At 41.1% G+C, this 19,381-nt stretch overlaps 1 protein-coding gene across 1 annotated transcript in view; it reads left to right on the top strand.

Moving 5' to 3' along the window:
- The window catches only part of LOC100473014 (contactin-associated protein-like 3), a 205,717-nt gene that overhangs the window by 98,980 nt on the left and 87,356 nt on the right, over positions 1-19,381 (top strand). Inside the window, 2 exon segments of the mRNA XM_034647088.1 lie at positions 8,904-9,051; positions 18,712-18,915. Of these exon segments, the coding sequence (XP_034502979.1) occupies positions 8,904-9,051; positions 18,712-18,915 (352 nt within the window).

The following is a 19,381-nucleotide window of genomic DNA, read 5'->3' on the forward strand; positions in this document are numbered from 1 at the left end:
GATGTCTAGTTAATGAGATGCATGTTTTTTTATTATGCCACGTGTTGATTAAAAATGAGTGGTAAGCAGTTCACAAAAGTGACTTCAGTTGATCCGGCTTCTAAGTGATTAAACTAAACCTGAGCTCCTGATCTGCCTTTCCAAAGATTGGGACCTGGGCGGATCTCTCCTCCCTGCTTCCCTTTTGGAGAAGGGAGGAGGGGTGTCTCCAGGTGACAGGACGGGTGTCTTGTGAATCCAGCACGTTTCCCTTCTCGGGGGAGGGATGCTGCGTATTTGCTAATATTTTGCCCAGTGCCTGGGATGTCAGCTGGAACTTCTCTAGAACATTGTTAATGATAGGAAGGATCCTGTGGCAAAGGGATGGCACCTGCTATGACTGAGCTGGGGACCTCATGTCTGCCCTGTCTCTAATCACGGGATCCCTACTAGAAAATCTGAAAGAAGAAAAAAAAGGTCTGGTGGGAAGCAGTAAATGCAGAAGATAATTATAATAAACCATAAACAATGGCTAACTAAGGATGGGCAGAAAGAGTGGCTTCTGCATGTTAAGCTTTGCTGTACTATTTGGCTTTTCTAGCCAAAGCCATCTATCTTTATCATTTATTTTCCATGTCAACAGGGGTTTTCTTGCTAATGAGAACACAGACCACACTTTTCTTTTTCCGGGTATTTTTTTTATTAAGAAATGTAACACATAGTGTTTAAAAATAAAAAAGTAATTTGTAACCACGCATTAATAAAAGCAAACAAAAGAGCACAACATAATAGACAGATATATTAAAATATATAAATGTTTGCATAGCGGCTTGAATTAAATAGATTATCTGGTCCTACGCCTTTTCCTACACTTTCTCTAAGAAGTCTGCAGGGAGATGAACTTTAAACTTCCCATCCAGAACTGTGAGATGTCTGAACTTTTGCTCTATTTGCGTCAAGTTAGACTGCCCGTTTCCTGGATGCTGGAGAAGACAAGCGACTCCTGGGTCAGAGACAAGGGAGTGTGTGACTGACGCGGTTACTCAGAAAGCCCGGCAGGCAGCATCACATCCCGGCCTTGGTTCTCCTTGACTCTGCATCACACGTGCGCCATGTTTGTAGGCCCAGATGGATGCCTGCACACGCAGGGGGTTACGTTACAGGAGCTTAGGGGACCTGAATCTTTTGTGCAGGAAGCATGCCTGCCCTTTGCCTGGAAGAAAAAAAAAATGATCTTACAAGGCTGCTTTCTATATAAATGTCCTTGAAAGACAGTTCAGAATAAAAGATAGTCAGGGCTTCTCTTTGTAAGATGTGCGGAAATGGAAGAAACCCATGGAGAATTGTCTTACCACTGCTCTGGCCCCCACAGCCTTTTATCATCCCTAGGAGAGGGCAAGTATGTGTAGCAACTTACTTTTCATATTTATTTCAACTTAGTTTTCAGAGATATATTTCTTTTATCCTATTCTAAGCATAATTCTTGTGTTAGAATTATTTTTGAACTCATAGTGACCCTAATCATTTTGGTTTCACAGTATTGCTTACTTAAATTTAAAATGCTAAGCAAAGAACATTTTTGGGGGGAAGGTTACTGAAACGACCAAAACAACTTTACATAGACAATTAGTTGAAAAACAGCTATTTGATCTTGATGCAATTTTAAACTTATTTGGCTAAATCCTATATAAGTTAACACTTCCTTTGAATGCAGAATTATGACTATCACTCAGAAATGACTTTTATTTTTTGTATATATGACAGCAAAATCTTGGGATGGTAAGTATGTTTGCCTTATAAACAGAGTGCAGGATAAATCCAAATACCTGATTGGAGAAGAAAATTTTGAATGGAAAAAATTTTCATTCCACTGCTGTAGGAATGTTTGTTTGTTCCCCTATATAAAAATGGGCAGTTTGCCTTTTTCTTAAAAATATGCATTTATTTATTTATTTATTTATTTATTTATTTATTTAATCTCCACACCCAATGTAGGGCTCGAACTCCTGACCCTAAGATCAAGAGTCACACACTTCTCTGAGCCAGCCAGGCACCCTGGCAGTTAGCCTCTTGAAAGAAATGAAAATCCACATTAGAAGTATTTATTTAGTTGCTCAATGGTATTCACTCTCCCTCAGAAATTATTTAAAAATGGAGTTTTTGTTCAAGATGTCTAACACTAGTGTGAAGTTTTTTTCCCCCTAGTTTATCGTGCTGTAACTGATGCTGGGTGCTCAGGTGGTCTTCCCTCCACGTGCACGTTCCCTGGGGTCACTCGGTGCATCCAGATTTCCTCTTGTAGCAACCCAGTGGATTAGGACTCATTCTAATGGCCTCATTTTACCTTAATCACCTCTTTATCGACCCTGTCTCCAAACACAGTCATGTTCTGAAGTACTGTGAGTTCTGGCTTCCACATATGAATTTGGGGGGGCACACAATTCAGCCCATCCCAGTAAGTTAGATGAACTCCCTACTTTATGAAGTATTTTAATGTTGAATTAAGTACATTCTGATATCCCTTTAAGTCACTGGTACTTCTCAATGAGAAATCTTCCTAAATTTTGTACAAATAATCTATTTGATATATCACTATTTTGAACGTATATAACCTAAATTGTTAAGGAATGCCTTCAAAACTATGCCTAGAGTCCAGTTTAAATGTTATATTTAATTCTTTTCATTCAATTAGCTTATTTAATTCCTTCAAGTTGCTGATAGGAGATGCACACTATTAAATACTTATTTGAGGCATTTCTTATAACACTAGCAATACTCATTTTACTCTTTTGTGTCACTCTTCAAATCCTGAAAGCTAATTCAGTTTTCACAAAATAAGCTTATGCTGTGTATCAAATCACACACTTAGTGTGATGTTCTGGTATTGTTTCCAATAACCATACGTTGTTTTTCAAGTATGATCTTGTTGCTATTGGAATTTTTTCTTTTTTTTTTTGCTTTTTCTCTACTTTCAACTTCTTTGCAATCACTAATGGGCCTTTCAGATATCATATAAAATGTATTTCTCCTGATCACTGAGGAAGATTAGGAAGGGAAGAGTATTGAGAAATCCACATTAGTTTTACTGCAGAGGCAAGGGAACCTGTCTTCTCTCCTGGGTTCATATTTCAAGCAGAAGGTAAAACTAAGCAGTAAAAGCCTACAACTCAGCAATGTATTTTAAAAATACTTTATTTCAACAATATTTTGGTAATGTTTCCATTGCCCCTTTTTATACAGCACAGATAGCAAAAGCACGTTAATGAACAGCAGCAATTGGGACCCTGTTTCCTGCATCGACGTTGGCCCTGGGGTGTGGATGATTCCAGGGCCAGGCACTGTGGGTTTCTGTGTAGGGTAGCTGTGCTCAGTCACAGGACGGGTTCTGTCTCGAAGTAGGGAAGGTGCTGGGACACGGAGAGGTGGTTATGTCTTTTTGCTCAGTCACTGGTTTGATTTTGTGACTTGCTTCCACTACGATGCCATAAAAGAAACTGGGAAATACTTATTAAATGCATACTTTTTCCAACACATTGAGATTTTCACATCAGAAGATATTACATACACGCCTGTAAGGTGCATGCATTCTGTGCATTAATACATACATATGACACACAAGCAGATCTTTTAAGTGCACTTCAGGTACATGTTTGCTTGTTTTAAGTGAGAAGAGAGATTATTCATTCACTTTCTAGAACATTGTTGAAGTCAACTCATCTGCACAAGTTAAAACTTTAGTGTTCACCTGGCACAAAGCACCTGGTTAACTGAGATCTCAAGGGGTGAGCCACTTCTTCCAGATCATACATTTGACATCTCAATCCAGTTCACTCAATAAAACTAAAGGAGAAGATAGATACTTTCCTTGTTTTATTTATATATAAATATTATAGTACTTTCTAGTTCACTTAAATATTAAAAATAAATTACAATAAGAACATTTACTTTAAAGCACCTGAGTACAACTTTTACATGGTCTAACTATAGGAAATAATTTTAGTACATCCTTTCATGGTCCGTGAGCCTCTGGAAATAACAGGGAAAAATATTATTTTTAATAATAACAATAATTACTATTATTCCCCCATTACTCATGAAGAAGCTGAGATGTGGGGAGATTTAAGCATCTTGGCCAAGACCATCATGGCTCCTTAATTAAAATGGCCAGAATTAGAGCTCAGGGATTCCTGCACACTCTCTTAATCCCAGCAACATCCTCCCTCCTACCTCAGAGGTCTTAAAATAAAATGAACAGCGTAAGTGAATAATGAAGCTCGGATTTCCTAGGGACCTGGAGTAGAGGCTTAATATTTATTTATTTTTAAAATCACTGAGACCTATTTCTATAAGCAACGTCACTCATATTTTGAAATAAGGGATTGATATAAAAACCTTTCCTAGGACACAGATATTTCAAACCTAAAATGACAAATACATAATAGGCAACTCGAAGGTCATTTGTTGACTTTAACGCAAAATTATGATGACTCACGTTACATCAGAGACCACGGCTTCGCGTGAGCCTCTCAACGATCCTTTCTCATGATTGAGATCCTACTGGTGTGACTGCTAACTAAACTCATTGCAGAGTTGGCAGCTTTTCAGAATGTCATCGATTCCGAAAACAAATTATTTTGGAAACACACTTATAGCACGTGAGTGGAGCCCAAGCTGCGGACTCGGGTTGCCTTCCATACAGCTAACGTGGAAACGGAAGACTTCGTCAGACATCTTCTGTCCCTAATAGTGGATGAAGCATTCAACTGTGATGCCTTTAAAGTGATTGAATATTGAGTCCATGTCCAACCGAGGTGTTCTGGTGATCAATAGTGGGGAGGGTGTTGTTGGCTTGTTTCTTAATGCCAGGCGAGCTGAGAGGGGTGCCGGAAGGACCAGCCCGTGAACCTCCTTACACTAACTCATCAAGATTGTAAGAGAGGTTTTCTTGTTCTTACTTTACACACAAAAATGAGGGCTTCCCCAAGGTCGCTCCTGTAACGAGAGGTGGGGAAGATGGGGTCTTCACCTTCCCACTTACTAGAACGGAGAGTGAGCCTTTGTTCCTGCCAGCCTGTGTGTGGCCTGTGAATCCACGTCTGTCCTGGAAACACCAAAGCAAAAGTATGTAAGGCAAAGAATAGATTTATACCACCTCTTTAGAGATAAACATTAACTTTGCAAAAATACGTGGGATCATTTCAGTAATGAGCCCCAAAACTGAGAGGGCCATGCTAGTAGGGGATCCCTCCTGTGCCAAACTCATTTCATTTAATTTCTGTATCTTTGAAGAAATGTATTATTGATTTGTACCCAAAGGGAGTGTTGATAGTTCTACGTAAGACGAGAATAACGTAATGCCTTAAAATTAGAGTGAATAAAGATAATTGCATAGGTGTATACACATACATACATTCCAAGTATTGGAGTATAATTAAAATCATATGTGACGAATGTTTTGTTTTGTATGCAGATTCTCAGAAGTTCTAAAGAGTGCTTTCTGAATCTCCTCTTTTCATAGACTATGAAGACATTATTGTCACTTGAAATATTTCTTAAATAGTATTCTGTCTAAATTCTATTAAAACAGAACCGGAAATTCCTTTCCTGTATGGCATTGTCATCACAGTCTGAAGTACAGTGTTGAGGACTGATATCCAATAAACACAGCACTTCAGAAGGTAGTCATGATATCCAAGGAAAATAAAACAATCTGTTAAAGTATCCTTCCTGGGAAATCATTTCATTATACAGTTTATACTGAGGTTAAAAATTTTTGTCAGTTACACTCAAATAAATATTGACTTCAGTTCTTAGGTTGAATTATAATTTTGGCTTCACAGTGAATGTAGGAGCTGATGTCCCTCCCTTGATTATTGATCTACATGTCTTGGGTATTGAACCTGAGTCAGGATGTAAGTAGCAGGATGCAGAGTTTGACAGATGAGCTTCCTCTGCTAAATGTGCCCACGATACCCAAAATGGCAGCCAAGGCCACGGCCACAGTGGCCAGTGCTCGTGGACCGCCTACCTCCATGCAGGTGTGGGAACATGACTTTTCAGATATTATCTCAATAACACCTCAAAATTTAGGGTTAGGTTTGACCAAGCTGGTTTTGTAGGTGAAGGAAGTGTGGCTGACAACCCATAATAATGGCTAAGACCGTGTGCTGGAAAGTGGTGGCGTTGGTACAGTGCAGCTCCTGTGCAGGCCAGCCTGTGGTTCCAGCAGGAGGGTGGGGGTGGGGAGAGCACATTCCCAACTTCCCGTTCGGAGCATGGCAGCAGTGGAAAGGATTTACCTGATCTTGGCATAACAGTTGCTAACCCTTGAAAAATAGGTGATGTCTGGCAAAGATTACACTTTCACTGAGAGAGAGAAATGACCGAGGGCCTCCCAGCTGATGTTTCATTCACTGGCCGAGAGGAAGGATTGTAGCGTCTGAGACTGGCACTGCCATTGCATTTGAGTTTTCTCTATTCTTAGTTCCATCTCTTCATACATGCTNCACTGAGAGAGAGAAATGACCGAGGGCCTCCCAGCTGATGTTTCATTCACTGGCCGAGAGGAAGGATCATAGCGTCTGAGACTGGCACTGCCATTGCATTTGAGTTTTCTCTATTCTTAGTTCCATCTCTTCATACATGCTTGCTATGGCTTACCAGCCTGAGTAGTGATTGGGCTTGGTTTGGTTGGGTTTGGTTGTCAAGCCAGGTCTAGTGTTTCACAAAGCAGAACAACGAGGCAGGCATCCTTCTTGGCTGAACTAAGAGCTTTGCTCCTGTGCTGCACGATTATATCTGACTGTTTTAACTGCAGGCAGGTAGCGGAGTCTGTCCTTCTAGTGCAAGTGAGCATAAGAAAGGTTCAGGTCTTTTGTTCCCTAATTTTATTACTCTCATATGAAGGAGTATTACGAGAACATCTTTGACTCTCTGGATGATAAAACTTGGAGAGATCAAAGAGTGCAGAACTTGAACTTTTGATGGTGGGTTCCAAGAATGGATAGCATTTAGATAGATTTGACATTTGACATTAGATTTTAAAAGAGACACACCATAGCTAGGGCTCTAACTCTTTGTTTTCAGAGCATAAACTGGTGAGGTCCTTGGATGGGCCAGCATTTTCTATTAAGATGCTGTGTTAAGATTAGGAAAACCTTAAGCTCTTACGGTTTCGCTATTGCATAGGCCATCTGGGAAAATTGATGAAGAAATGGATGAAGAATTGATGGAGTCAATTTTAAAAGGGATACAAAGCTCAGACTCTAAAATGCTCAGAGCAGAAAGAGCCCGTTGAAACCCTGTTCCAGTGGAGGCTAGAGGAGGTTCCTGGGCTCAGGTGGCAGGACAGAGGAGCCCAGCGTTTCAGTGGACTTCGCAGGCACTGGTGAATTGCTTACACATGAGCTGAGATCTTCTGTGTCCTCCAGCTTCCTGAATATTGACTATTGATGTGCGGGTGTTAACGCTAACGTAGGCAAGACCGTAGGGGTGAGGGGGGTAGATTCGCTGAGAGGGGATAACTAAATTCATGTCATCTGAAAACCCATCCTTCTCCCCCCCCCACCCGCCACATAAAAGTACGGATCACCTCAGTAAACGCTGTTCAAGAGGGGTGGCCAGGCCAGGGTGGAGAGGCTGCGTGGGAACGCACTTCCTGTGTGTTGGAGTCTGTGTTGCATTTTGTAATTTTTCTTGTATGTATGTGTCACCTTTAAAAAAATTGATTAAATCATTAGTTACGTGACTGTAATTAATGTGCGTATATACAGAAGCATCACCCTCTTTGGGGAGGGTTTCCCTCTATGCTGATATTTACATGAACATCAACGCCATGAGAAACATGTCACACATCCTACCAGCCTGCCCTGCTTTCATGCTGGCCCCTTCTAGCATGAGGCCAGGTGCCTGTNCACCCGCCACATAAAAGTACGGATCACCTCAGTAAACGCTGTTCAAGAGGGGTGGCCAGGACAGGGTGGAGAGGCTGCGTGGGAACGCACTTCCTGTGTGTTGGAGTCTGTGTTGCATTTTGTAATTTTTCTTGTATGTATGTGTCACCTTTAAAAAAATTGATTAAATCATTATACGTGACTGTAATTAATGTGCGTATATACAGAAGCATCACCCTCTTTGGGGAGGGTTTCCCTCTATGCTGATATTTACATGAACATCAACGCCGTGAGAAACATGTCACACATCCTACCAGCCTGCCCTGCTTTCATGCTGGCCCCTTCTAGCATGAGGCCAGGTGCCTGTGGCTGAGCAAGTGCCCCCCCCCCCCGTCTTGTGGGTCCCCCGGGGGCTCCCGGAGTGCGGCTAACTTGGTCAACTGACCACACACAAAAAACACAGGGATTGAAATCCAAAACCCAGGAATCTAGTCTTGCTGGATGACAGCTATCCGACCGCTGCAGAATCTTTCTACTTTCTTAGACTTTGGTTTTGCATTTATAGCTGAAGGCTTTTGAACTAGAACCCTGTCTAGGTCCCTTCCAGCTCGCAAATCCCAGAGTCGAGGGTTCTTGCTGCACAAACTGCAAGTTATCATTGTGCTTGATTGCCTTGGATGTGGGACTGCATGTAAATGTCTTAACTGCTTAGAGATTAGGGAAATGCTTAAGGGAAGAGCAACTTTCCAAAAGCAAGCCTTCAAGGGTAGCAGGTTTATAGCCAGCTTAATGGAGCCACTGAAATTTAAATCACCCTGCAAATAAGGAAAGCTTAGAACAATGGTGACTGAGTAATCCAGGCCCTGAAGAAAGGTTGTCACATCCCTCTTGAACAGTAGCAGCATTTCTATAAAGCAGGCAGCCTTTCACATATTAACAAAGTGAAGCCTCCATCCGTCACTGGCACGAGAAGTGACAGCGTGAACTCTGTGCTCTGCAGGCACATTGATCCCTTTCTCCGTTCTCTCCCAGGGTTTTCCAGGAAACACAAACGCAGACAGTGTGGTGCATTACCGACTGCAGCCTCCCTTCGAAGCCAGGTTCCTGCGCTTCCTCCCCTTAGCCTGGAACCCTAAGGGCAGGATCGGGATGCGGATAGAAGTGTACGGATGCGCATACCGTAAGTGGTGTTTACTCCCCCGGAACCCCCCACCCCCGAAATCAGCCACAGAGGGGCATGCTTTAAAGCCCAGGCTGAAAACCGAGCTTGACTTTTTCCAGCCTCTTAAATAGCTCTGTGTGTAACACTATTTTTTATGGAAAGCCTGGATATTGCTGTCTTCATTTTCTAGTTGAATGTAGAGGTGCGCCCGAACTGAGCCTCAGGGTCCTAGATTCCCAGAGAAGAGCAGGGTATCTGTTTTAGAGTGGGTGCGTCATAAAATTAACGAGTCGACAGCAGTAATTCACTGTGATGGATGGTGCTGTTCTCGGACACTGAGGTGACCCTGGTGTGGGAGCGCAGGTGACAGCAGGTGATCTTGTTTTCCCCGTAATCCACAATGACTTGGTGCTTCTCCCATATTCACTGCTTGAATCCCCACTTTCCCCGAGGTGAACCCTCGTTTGAACATCATGTCTGTGTTGTGTCTTACCTCTTTTCTCACTGATGAGAAGAGTGACAGAAGTCACAGCCAGCGTGAGCCTGAACACAAGCAGAAATGCATTCAGTGACATCTGTGGGGGAATCGACTCTACACTTGACTTTGGATGATCCAAAACATACTGGAATTTCTTAAATGAGTACGAAAGAAAAAAAAATTATTTAAAAAAAAAATCTTCTAGAAAACTGGAGAATAACCCGAAGAGTATGTTGGATGGGAACATCTTGGGAGGTTGGGTTTTTGGTCACACTTCATTTCAGACCTGATCAGAGCATTAGCTTTGCAGGAAAGTATCAGTAAGCTCTATCATGTGCAGAATAGTTAACGTGTCAGATCTTACCTCACAGACGTTTTCTCATTCAACTCCCACACCAGCCAAGGGGATCTGGTATAGTCATAAGCTCTCTGCCTCAGAGGAGGACTGGAGATGTTTGTGAGAGCTGTTACGTACTGGATCTAGGATTTGAAAACTATGTCTTTTTTTCCCCAAAATTTGGTTCTCATAACTACTATATCATTCAGGCTTCTGTTTCTTTATTCCCTCACGTGCCATATAAGAATTTATCAGACACTTGCTACTTGCAAAGAACTGTGTTAGGGATTGGATGTGGGGGGCCCTTCTAAAATGATTGATTTTCTTTGTTGGAATTTTATGAGAAGTCGTAAAATTGTACAAAGCAAATGTAAAATATTGGAACACGAACCTGGGGCCTAGGGAGTAGAGCAGTCAGTCAGTTTGCAAAGTGAAGGGCTTGGGAGGTGAGCTGGGGGTAGGGAGGGGCTTCCAGGAGGGAGGGAGGAAGGAGCACGTGGAACAATGGCTGTAGAATCTTGGTTTCTGCTGACTCAGGGATCGGGGAGGGTGTGGGCACTGTGGGGCGCAGTGATCCCTGCATAGCAACGACAACATCGGCCCTTTGCTAACCCCACAGACAATGAGACCTTCTGGAGGTGAGGCTCACCATCCCAGAAGCATCCCCATCCTAGATTCAAGGGTCCCCTTCGGCCTCAGCTCCATCCGTCTTCCTGAGGACAGGCTCCGCTTTCACTCCGTTTCCAAACCCCGCCTCTGTGTTGGCACTTCCATGCAGTGCAGATGGTGTTGTGATGCTGGCAGCCTTTTTCCCGTCTTTCCGTTGGCCATCTCCTTCCCTCCTTTTGCTTCTGAGATCCATGAACATGCTCACCGCTGCAAGCTGGGACATCTGATACTGCGTTTTCTCTTTGATCCCGTAAAATTAGCTTCTCCTTTCTCCCATTACTGTGGAAACAACTTCAGGTTTGCTGACTTCAAAGCAGAACATGCTCTTTGATGGCGATTGGCCATTGGCTTGATGTTCTTCGTGAGGAGACATTACACCAGTTCCTTGGGTCAGAGGTCAGTACCAGGGAGAGCAAAGCTGCGGGCCTGGTCCCCAGAAGGGCCTTCGTGCATCCTTAATTCAGTAAACATGAGCTGTCGGGCCCAGGGGGCTCCTAGCATAAAACTAGACTGATAATAATCATCGCGACTTGCAAAACTAGGCAAAGTACATTCCTTATTAATAGTGGGGCCTCCGTATTGTCTTCATTTTTATTATTAATAAGAATAATTGTTCAAGCATAGAGCTTTGCACTTTTATTTTTGACAGTAATTGAATATGATAGGGTTTATAGCCCAAAGTGCTAATTATTGTCTTTTTTCCCCCCATTTCTATTTTCACTGCTCTGTTGATATTGAGAAAATGTCCAGATTGCTTATCTTGGCGTATAATGTCTCTTAGATGCAACTTCTCTTTTTGGTTTCATTTCTTGAAACTCCAATTACAGTGATCCTCGTTATTCCTACAAACACCAGGCATTTTTCATGGCTTCCTGGCTTGGCACACACAGGTTGTGTACCTGAAAATCCCTCCTCTTGCCTGACTCCTAGAGTGGACGTGGAGCATGTGGCGTCTTCTTAGAGTTCCTCGCCCCTCCAACAGTCTTGTGTGTCCAGTGCCATATTCCCCAGGGACTTGTTCTAGGCTTTGTATCCCACTCCAAAAAGGTCTCCATTTGGGTGTCCTCTGCTTTCTTAAATTTTCAATAACATTTACACACTCTGATCAATTCCACGTTGACGTCCTCGACACAGATCTCTGAAGCCACAGACACGGACACTGGCCCCAGGTCCACCTTCATTTCTTTCTCCATTGTTTTTCGTCTTTTGGGGCATCTTCTCTTCCTTCTTTTCTACTTTGACTCCTTGCATTCATGGTCTGGTCAGTGGTCAGTGTCTTCTCAAGCGTTCCCTTGAACTCATACCATTCCCATCATGTGGTGGTGTGCTCTCATAATGTAATCTTACGTTTATTAGTGTGTTGATTGTTTGAATAAGCGAAGGGAGAAAGAAGGAGGGGAGGACAGAAGAGGAAAAAAGAGGAAGGAAGGGAGTGCATGAATCCTTAGGAATATGGAATACGTAGGCATAGAATGGCCAACACCATGGGGGTCTACCAGTCATCCACGTGACACTCTTGTCCTGTGTCAAATTAGGCATTGAAAATAAAATGGGTACACAGGAAAGAGGAGAAGGAAATAAAACATGTAATTGGCATTTTAAAATATTGTGTTTATTTGGGGCACCTGGGTGGCTCAGTCAGTTAAGTATCCATTGATCTCGGCTCAGGTCTCTATCTCAGGGTCGTGAGTTCAAGTCCCACGTTGGGCTCCATGCGGGGCATGAAGCCTACTTTAAAAAACTTAAAATACTGTGTTTATTTTAAAAACGTATAGACTGTTGCAGTAAAAATTTATAGGCTTTATTTAGCAACCTCAACATGTGTTGATATTTATAAGCCTGCTGTTAACATTCTATTTAATAAGCAATGTAGAGTTTATGTTTTATACACAATGGGATATGTATTCATTGACCCGTGTAAATTCTGATGTTCTTTCTTCCTTTGTATTGATCTCTATTTCCACATATCATTTTCCTTCCCCGCAAAGGCTTCATTTAATATTTTCTTGCAGCATAGTTCTGCCGATGAGGCATCTTTCACTTTTTGTATGTCTGAAGAAAGTTGGTGTTTCGCCTTCATTTTTGAACATTATTTTAACTCAGTATAGAATTCTAGGTTGATCACTTTCGAGATGGCGCTCTTCTGTTTCCACACTTGCATCCTCTCCACTGAGAAATCTGCCGCCATCTGTAATTATGTTTCTCTGAATGTGACATGACCTTTTTTTTTTTTTTAGTTGCTTTTAAGATTTTGAACAATTTGTTTCTGGTTTGATTCTGTTTTGTTTTATTCTGCTTCTTGTGTTCAGAGCTTATCAGGCTATTTGAAATTGTGGGTTTATAGTTTTCATCAGCTTTGGAAAGTTTCAGCCATTGTTTCTTCAAATATTTTTTTCTAAATTTTCCCTTCACTCTTTTCCATCGGGGACCCAATTATCATTGATAAAACATGTATCAGGCTGTTTGACTTTGTTTTGTTACATGGCTTCACTGATGTCCTGTTTTTCTTCTTCTTAAATTATTATTTTCCTCTTTGTTTCACTTAAAAATATTGCTATTACTGTGTCTTCAAGTTCACTGGTCTGTTTTTCTGCAATGTTTTATCTGCCAGTAATCCCATTCAGTGTATTTTCCAACTCAGACATTGTAATTTTCACTTTTTAAAAAGTCTTTTGTGTATCTACTTGACTTTTTGAACATATGGATGACAGTTACAACAACTACTTTAGTGTCTTTCTTTTCTAATTATAACATCTGTGTCAGTTCTGTTTTGATTGATTTTTTTTCCTCATTGTGGGTCATACTTTCCAGCTTCCCTGTATGCCTGGAAATTTTTGAGTAGAATTCAGACATTTTGATTTTTACCTTGTTGGATGCTGGATATTTTTGCTTTCTTATAGCTTGAGTTTTCTTCAAGGATGCATTGAATTGAATGGATTTGGATCCTTTTAGGTTTTGATTTTAAAATTTGTTAGCCCACACCGGAGCAATGTTTGGTCTAGGGTAGTTATTCCCACCACTAAGGTAAGACCCACCACCCAATGGCAAAGACTGGGGAGGTTTCCAGTCTGGATGATGCAGTGGGCGCTATTCCCAACCCTGTGTTCAGCCATCATTCTTTCCCATTCATCCTTTCCGACGGTTCATTTCCTGGGCTTGATGAGCTTTATCACTCGCACGCACCGATCCGTACTTTGCTGAATGCTGATCACCAGTGTTCTCACCGTTTATCATTCTCTGCTCCGTGCTTTGCCGGTGGACTCCAGGGGCTTTGTTTCCACCAGACTCCTGACTCTATCTTCTCTTCTCAGGGCGTCTGCTGGGCTCTGCCCCCGTCTTTCCTTCCTGCTCTATGACCTGGAATCTCTCTCGAGGCAGTGCCCCAAATGGTGTTCCTGGGCTTATCTTGTATGTCTCTCATCTCTTGGGCATCATGAAAACCATTGTTTTATGTGCCCTCCCCCCTGCAACTACTTTTTCTGGCTTCAAGTGAGAGAGTAAATGTAATTACTCCATCTTGATCAGGAGCCGAAGTCGTAAATGCAGCTCTCACTCTCGTGGCGCTTCCTTTTCGTTGCCCAGTGCTCTAACGTAATAATGTAGCCAACACCCGTGTTTCAGGCACTGTTGTACACACTGTCTAGATGTTGACTTATTTAATACTCCATATCAATGTTGTGTGGGAAAGGCCTCTTCATCCTCTACAGAGGAGGAAACGGGCACAGATGGGTTAAGGTTTCCACAACAGAATCAGGATTTGGATCCTCACAGGGCAACTCCAGCCCTTTCTCTGAGCTACTGCTCTGTGTTGTTCTGAAAGGCTGTTTGTGGGACCAGATCCAGAGGCTGTGATTCTATCAGTACAAATCTAGTCTCACACTGGTAAAATGGATTTCTTTCCCTAAACGACTAGTATGTGTGGGCCCTTTTTTTCATCATATTGTTACTGATAGTCATCAAATATAAACATATATGTAATATAAATATAAATTTATATATGCATTATAAATATATGTAATATAAATATATGTAATATAAATATAATAAAATTTAAAATGCCATAACAATGCAAATAATCAACTCTAACATTTTTTATTTGAATAAAAACACCAAAATAATGCATTACATTACCCCTGAACATCACACTTAACTTTTACAAGAAGACTTCTTGAAAAATGTCTTTGTATGTAATTCAACTAATTAAATAATTGGGGTACTTGAAACAGTGGTCACTTGTTATGAATTAGGATGGGAAACAATAGTTTCGTCTATTGTAAGAGTAGAGAACCTACATTCCCAAATAGAAAATGTGATACTTAATTGAAAATAGAAAGTGTCTTTTCCAATTTTATATGATTTTAATTTAGAATCATTCCTGTTATTAACTGAGGTTATATTTTCGTGACTATTGCAAACAGGTGGCATGAAGGTGAGGGGAGCCTCTACTTAGTGGAGATTGCATTTGGGGTGCCTGCCTGGGACTGCCCCCCATCCACACTTGGAGAGCCAGCTGCTGCAAACTCACTGTCCCACAATATGATGTTTTGGTTTAATTTTTAAAAATCTGTTGCCTTTCAAAATTGTGTTTGAGTGATACATGTTTAAAAATGTTATATTTAGTGACTTGTCAGTTTGTTTTCAGATATTCAGATTGATTTATAAACGTTTGTAAGTAAACAACATTTTGTAGAATTGATTCTCTTTGACAAGGCCTATAATCGAGTCTCCAATCTCAATATTCCTGTTGTAAGTCATCTTTGTAATAACGTGTACTCCTATTTATCATGTGGGCTTCACACTGGGGCTACTTGATCCACAGTATAGCCCGTTTTTGAACCGTGTTGGCTACTGTTGGGTGCCTATCTGTAATTTGCATGTGACAGGTGCCATGTGATTGGTAAGGTCTTACATTCTTTCTTTCCAGACACTTCCCCAGAGAAGAGCCCCCTTGCTCCTACTTCCTCCAGCCTGACTGTGAGCTTCCTTGTCACTAGTTTCCTTAGCAACCCACAGTAAGACTAGAATATTCCTGGTGAAATGCGTTCTTTCATGATAGCAGAAGTGAGAAGGTGAGGGAAGCAGGGTCAGCTCTGGGAGGGCCAGACCACGTCTGTCCCCTTGGGTTTCATCCCAGCATCCCAGCACCTAGTGGGTGCTACACCCATGTTAAATGAAAATGAAGCTGTACTTGGGGAACGGATGGAAATTAAGTCAGGGCAGTGTGAGGGGAGAGGAGGGAGGGAAAATGAGGAGGAAATGGTCTTTTAATAACAAAATGGTATTTGCCAAAGCAAAATCCCTGCCAAAGTGGAATCTGAAGACTGTCCCTATAAAACCAATCTTTTATATTACTACACAGGAGCCAAAATATTTACCTATTTTTTGACCTCCTAAATACATATACAGGAATAGCCACAAATGAAGTGTATTGAATTATGCAATAGGCAGATCAACAAAAATAATTAAATTTGTGATTTCCCATCTAAAATAGGGTTTTTAATTTTTAAATCGAAGAAGGATCCCAACATGTCTGACCGTGAGCTGGTTCTTATCACGGCCACCTGTAAGCAGTCAGGAATCCGGCACGGAGAGCATCACTGGTTGATGCTGCAGAGTGAGGGATGAGAAACCTCTGTATGGGCCAAACAGCACACATTTTAGGCTTTGTGGCTACCTGTGCTCTCTGCCATGATTCTTTTTTTTTTTTTTTTAACGAACCTTTAAAAATTAACTCATGGGGCTGTACAGGCTGCAGAGTTATGTGAGTCATTTCAGATGAAGAGAAGGAGCAGCCTCACATTGCAGACTTCTAAAAGCAATTCCTGAATTTTATCTGTGCTGTTTTTACCCTCTACATTGAGCTTAAGTTTGTTATCATTTAAGATTTTAATGAAACTACCAAGACTACCACAAGATATATTGTTTGAAGTGGTTTTGCTTTATTCCGTTGACGACATATCTAGATTATCATTCAGTCCCCTTATAGGCTTAGTGAACCTGTCAAAATGCATGTTAAATGTGCCTCATAAAATATAATGTGATGATTAACGTGGTTGATTGTTCTAGATACAAGTGTTAGTGATCTCATTGGAGAGAAAACGAAAACATGAGAACAAAAGGGTTTCAAGGCCATTCTTTTGTGTTTCTACAGATTGAATAAACTTTTCACTACTCCATTTTGCCCAAGGAGAATGTTCCAGGAAATATAATTTAGGTTCTTTAGAGCAGTGGTTCTCATATGTAGTCACCAGACCAGCCGCATCAACATTGCTAGGAGACACCTGACATCAGAAATGCAGATTCTCAGGTCCCACCCCAGGCCAACAGAGTCACAGTGTGGGATGGGGCCCAGCAATCTGTGCTTAGCCAACACGGCAGGACATCCTCATCCCTAGAAGACCAATGTTACTCTTACAAAGCGATGGTGGCAATAGGGAAGCTGGGGACAAACATGATCTGATCAAAATAAATGTGATAAAATCATTCATGGAACAAACATTTCTTCTTTGCTAACTGCAGAAATGAACCTTAATTATTATCATTGCCCTTCAGTGACGTGCTGGCAGATAAACTATACTAGTAAAATGTGAAATCATTTAAATCCTTCATTATCAAATTCTCATTACTGTATTGTCATCTGACGTGCTAAAGGACATCATTTTAATTTGACAAAGGGTTATGTTTTTATCAGACATTCATGTAACTATGCAATGAAGAATAATTGCTTGTTTCCGTGATTTCTAGACACACTTCTGTGTTTATGTATTTTCCACCACGTATGGGAATCAAAATCAAACTCCTGAATTTTCAAAAGGTGGCTGCATGAAATAAATGATTCCTTAGAGTTGCAAACATAAAGGGTTTACCATAAATATTTTGGTTCATCTGAATGAAATAGGTTCCAGTGTCATTAGGTATAGGGTTTTGTGAAGTTAAACAACATCGTATCATTGGCTCGAAAGATACCAGCTTCCTGCTTCACTGGCTTCTCTTACACCTTCATTTATTGCACCTACACATTTTTAAAAATTTTCTTTTTAAAAAATTTATTTGAGGGGCGCCTGGGTGGCACAGCGGTTGAGCGTCTGCCTTCGGCTCAGGGCGTGATCCCAGCGTTATGGGATCGAGCCCCACATCAGGCTCCTCCGCTGGAAGCCTGCTTCTTCCTCTCCCACTCCCCCTGCTTGTGTTCCCTCTCTCGCTGGCTGTCTCTCTCTGTCAAATAAATAAATAAAACCTTTAAAAAAAATTTATTTGAGTGACGTGTACACACAATGTTACATTAGTGTCAGGTGTACAACATAGTGATTCGACGACTTCACAGGCTATACGATGCACTGCAAGCGTAGCTGCCCCGTGTCCCCATACGACTGGATTACAATATTGTTGCCTATATTTCCTAGCTGTACCTTTCATACCGTGACTTACTCATTCACTCCATATCTGGAAGCCCCTACCTGCCAATCCCCTTCTCCCATTTTATCCATCCCCCCCACCCTGTCCCTTTGATAGCCACCAGTTTGTTCTCTGCATTTATAGGTCTGATTCTACTTTCTGTTTGTCTATCCATTTCTTTTGTTTTTAGATTCCACATATGAGTAAAAACTTATGGTTTTTGTCTTAAGGCACAATAACGTCTTGTCTTTTTACTTATGAAATACGAAAAATATGAGAGATTTTTCTGGGTAATATGAATCCCTTTGTGGATCTCTTGTTCCGTCTTCAATTGCTTTGACCAGTGTTCTTTTTATATTAATGATAACATGTAACTTTTTCAATGAACAGAATGCAAGTGACCTCGGCAGTTGGGAAAATAAGACTATCAGAAAGGTGAGGGACAATGGCAGCTTCGTAGCCATGATGTGCTGCGGCGGGGAGTGACTTCAACTTCTTTACCGATCTTCATTGTTTATAGGACGTAAAGTGGCCAATAGAAAGGCAGAAGCAAATGGACTCAGTCAGCAGAAGTATTTCTACTTGATAAATGTTAGGGAAAATGTCAGAAAGGCAAACAGTGGGGTTTAGGGATCTCAACTACTGGTATCAAGGGAGAATTGGCAGCACCGTTTTTCCCCCCTGTACTAAACAAACCAGGATATATTATGTATGCGTGTGTTTGTGTCAACTTGCTCATTTCGATGCATGAGTAAAGATATATTATACTTAGATTACTTTTTAATGTCTCCTGCTGTAGGATCTGAGATGGTTAATTTTGATGGAAAAAGCTCCTTGCTATACACATTTAATCAGAAATCCGTGAGTCCAACAAAAGATGTTATTTCTTTGAAATTTAAAACCAGGCAGACTGATGGGATTCTACTCCACAGAGAAGGACAAAATGGCAAACACATCACTCTGGAGTTAGTTAAAGGAAAACTCATCTTATCCCTTAATTCAGGTAAAAAGCTACAAGTGGGTGTTGTCGAAAATATGCTTATTTAGATGAAAGTATCATTTAATATTCAGTTTTTCACAGTTAAGTAGTCAATTTATCCTGAAACCAGAACACTTTTGAGAAAGAAAGAAGACCCTGTAAATAATTACTCTGAAGCAACAGGTATAAACCAGAATGGTCTAGGCAAATGGAACCATGGTCGCTCCACAGTTGAAGTGTACTACGGACAACATGCATGTATCCTGAATATCTTCACTGTAAAAAGTTTTATAGTTTGATAATTGTGTAAGACCATTTGTACACGTGCAATAAATAACCTGGTAATATTGTAAAGACAAGAGTGGGTCCCTGAATTTAGGAGGTAGTTCTATACATGAGGTTCTAGGAAGAAGATATGTTCAAGAGAAATGAAAATGCAGTAATTAACAATCATAAAATAAGAAACATAGAGGAAATCAGTCACTCGTGA

The sequence above is a fragment of the Ailuropoda melanoleuca genome, chromosome 17, assembly GCF_002007445.2.
Source record: "Ailuropoda melanoleuca isolate Jingjing chromosome 17, ASM200744v2, whole genome shotgun sequence".
Classification (NCBI taxonomy): domain Eukaryota; kingdom Metazoa; phylum Chordata; class Mammalia; order Carnivora; family Ursidae; genus Ailuropoda; species Ailuropoda melanoleuca.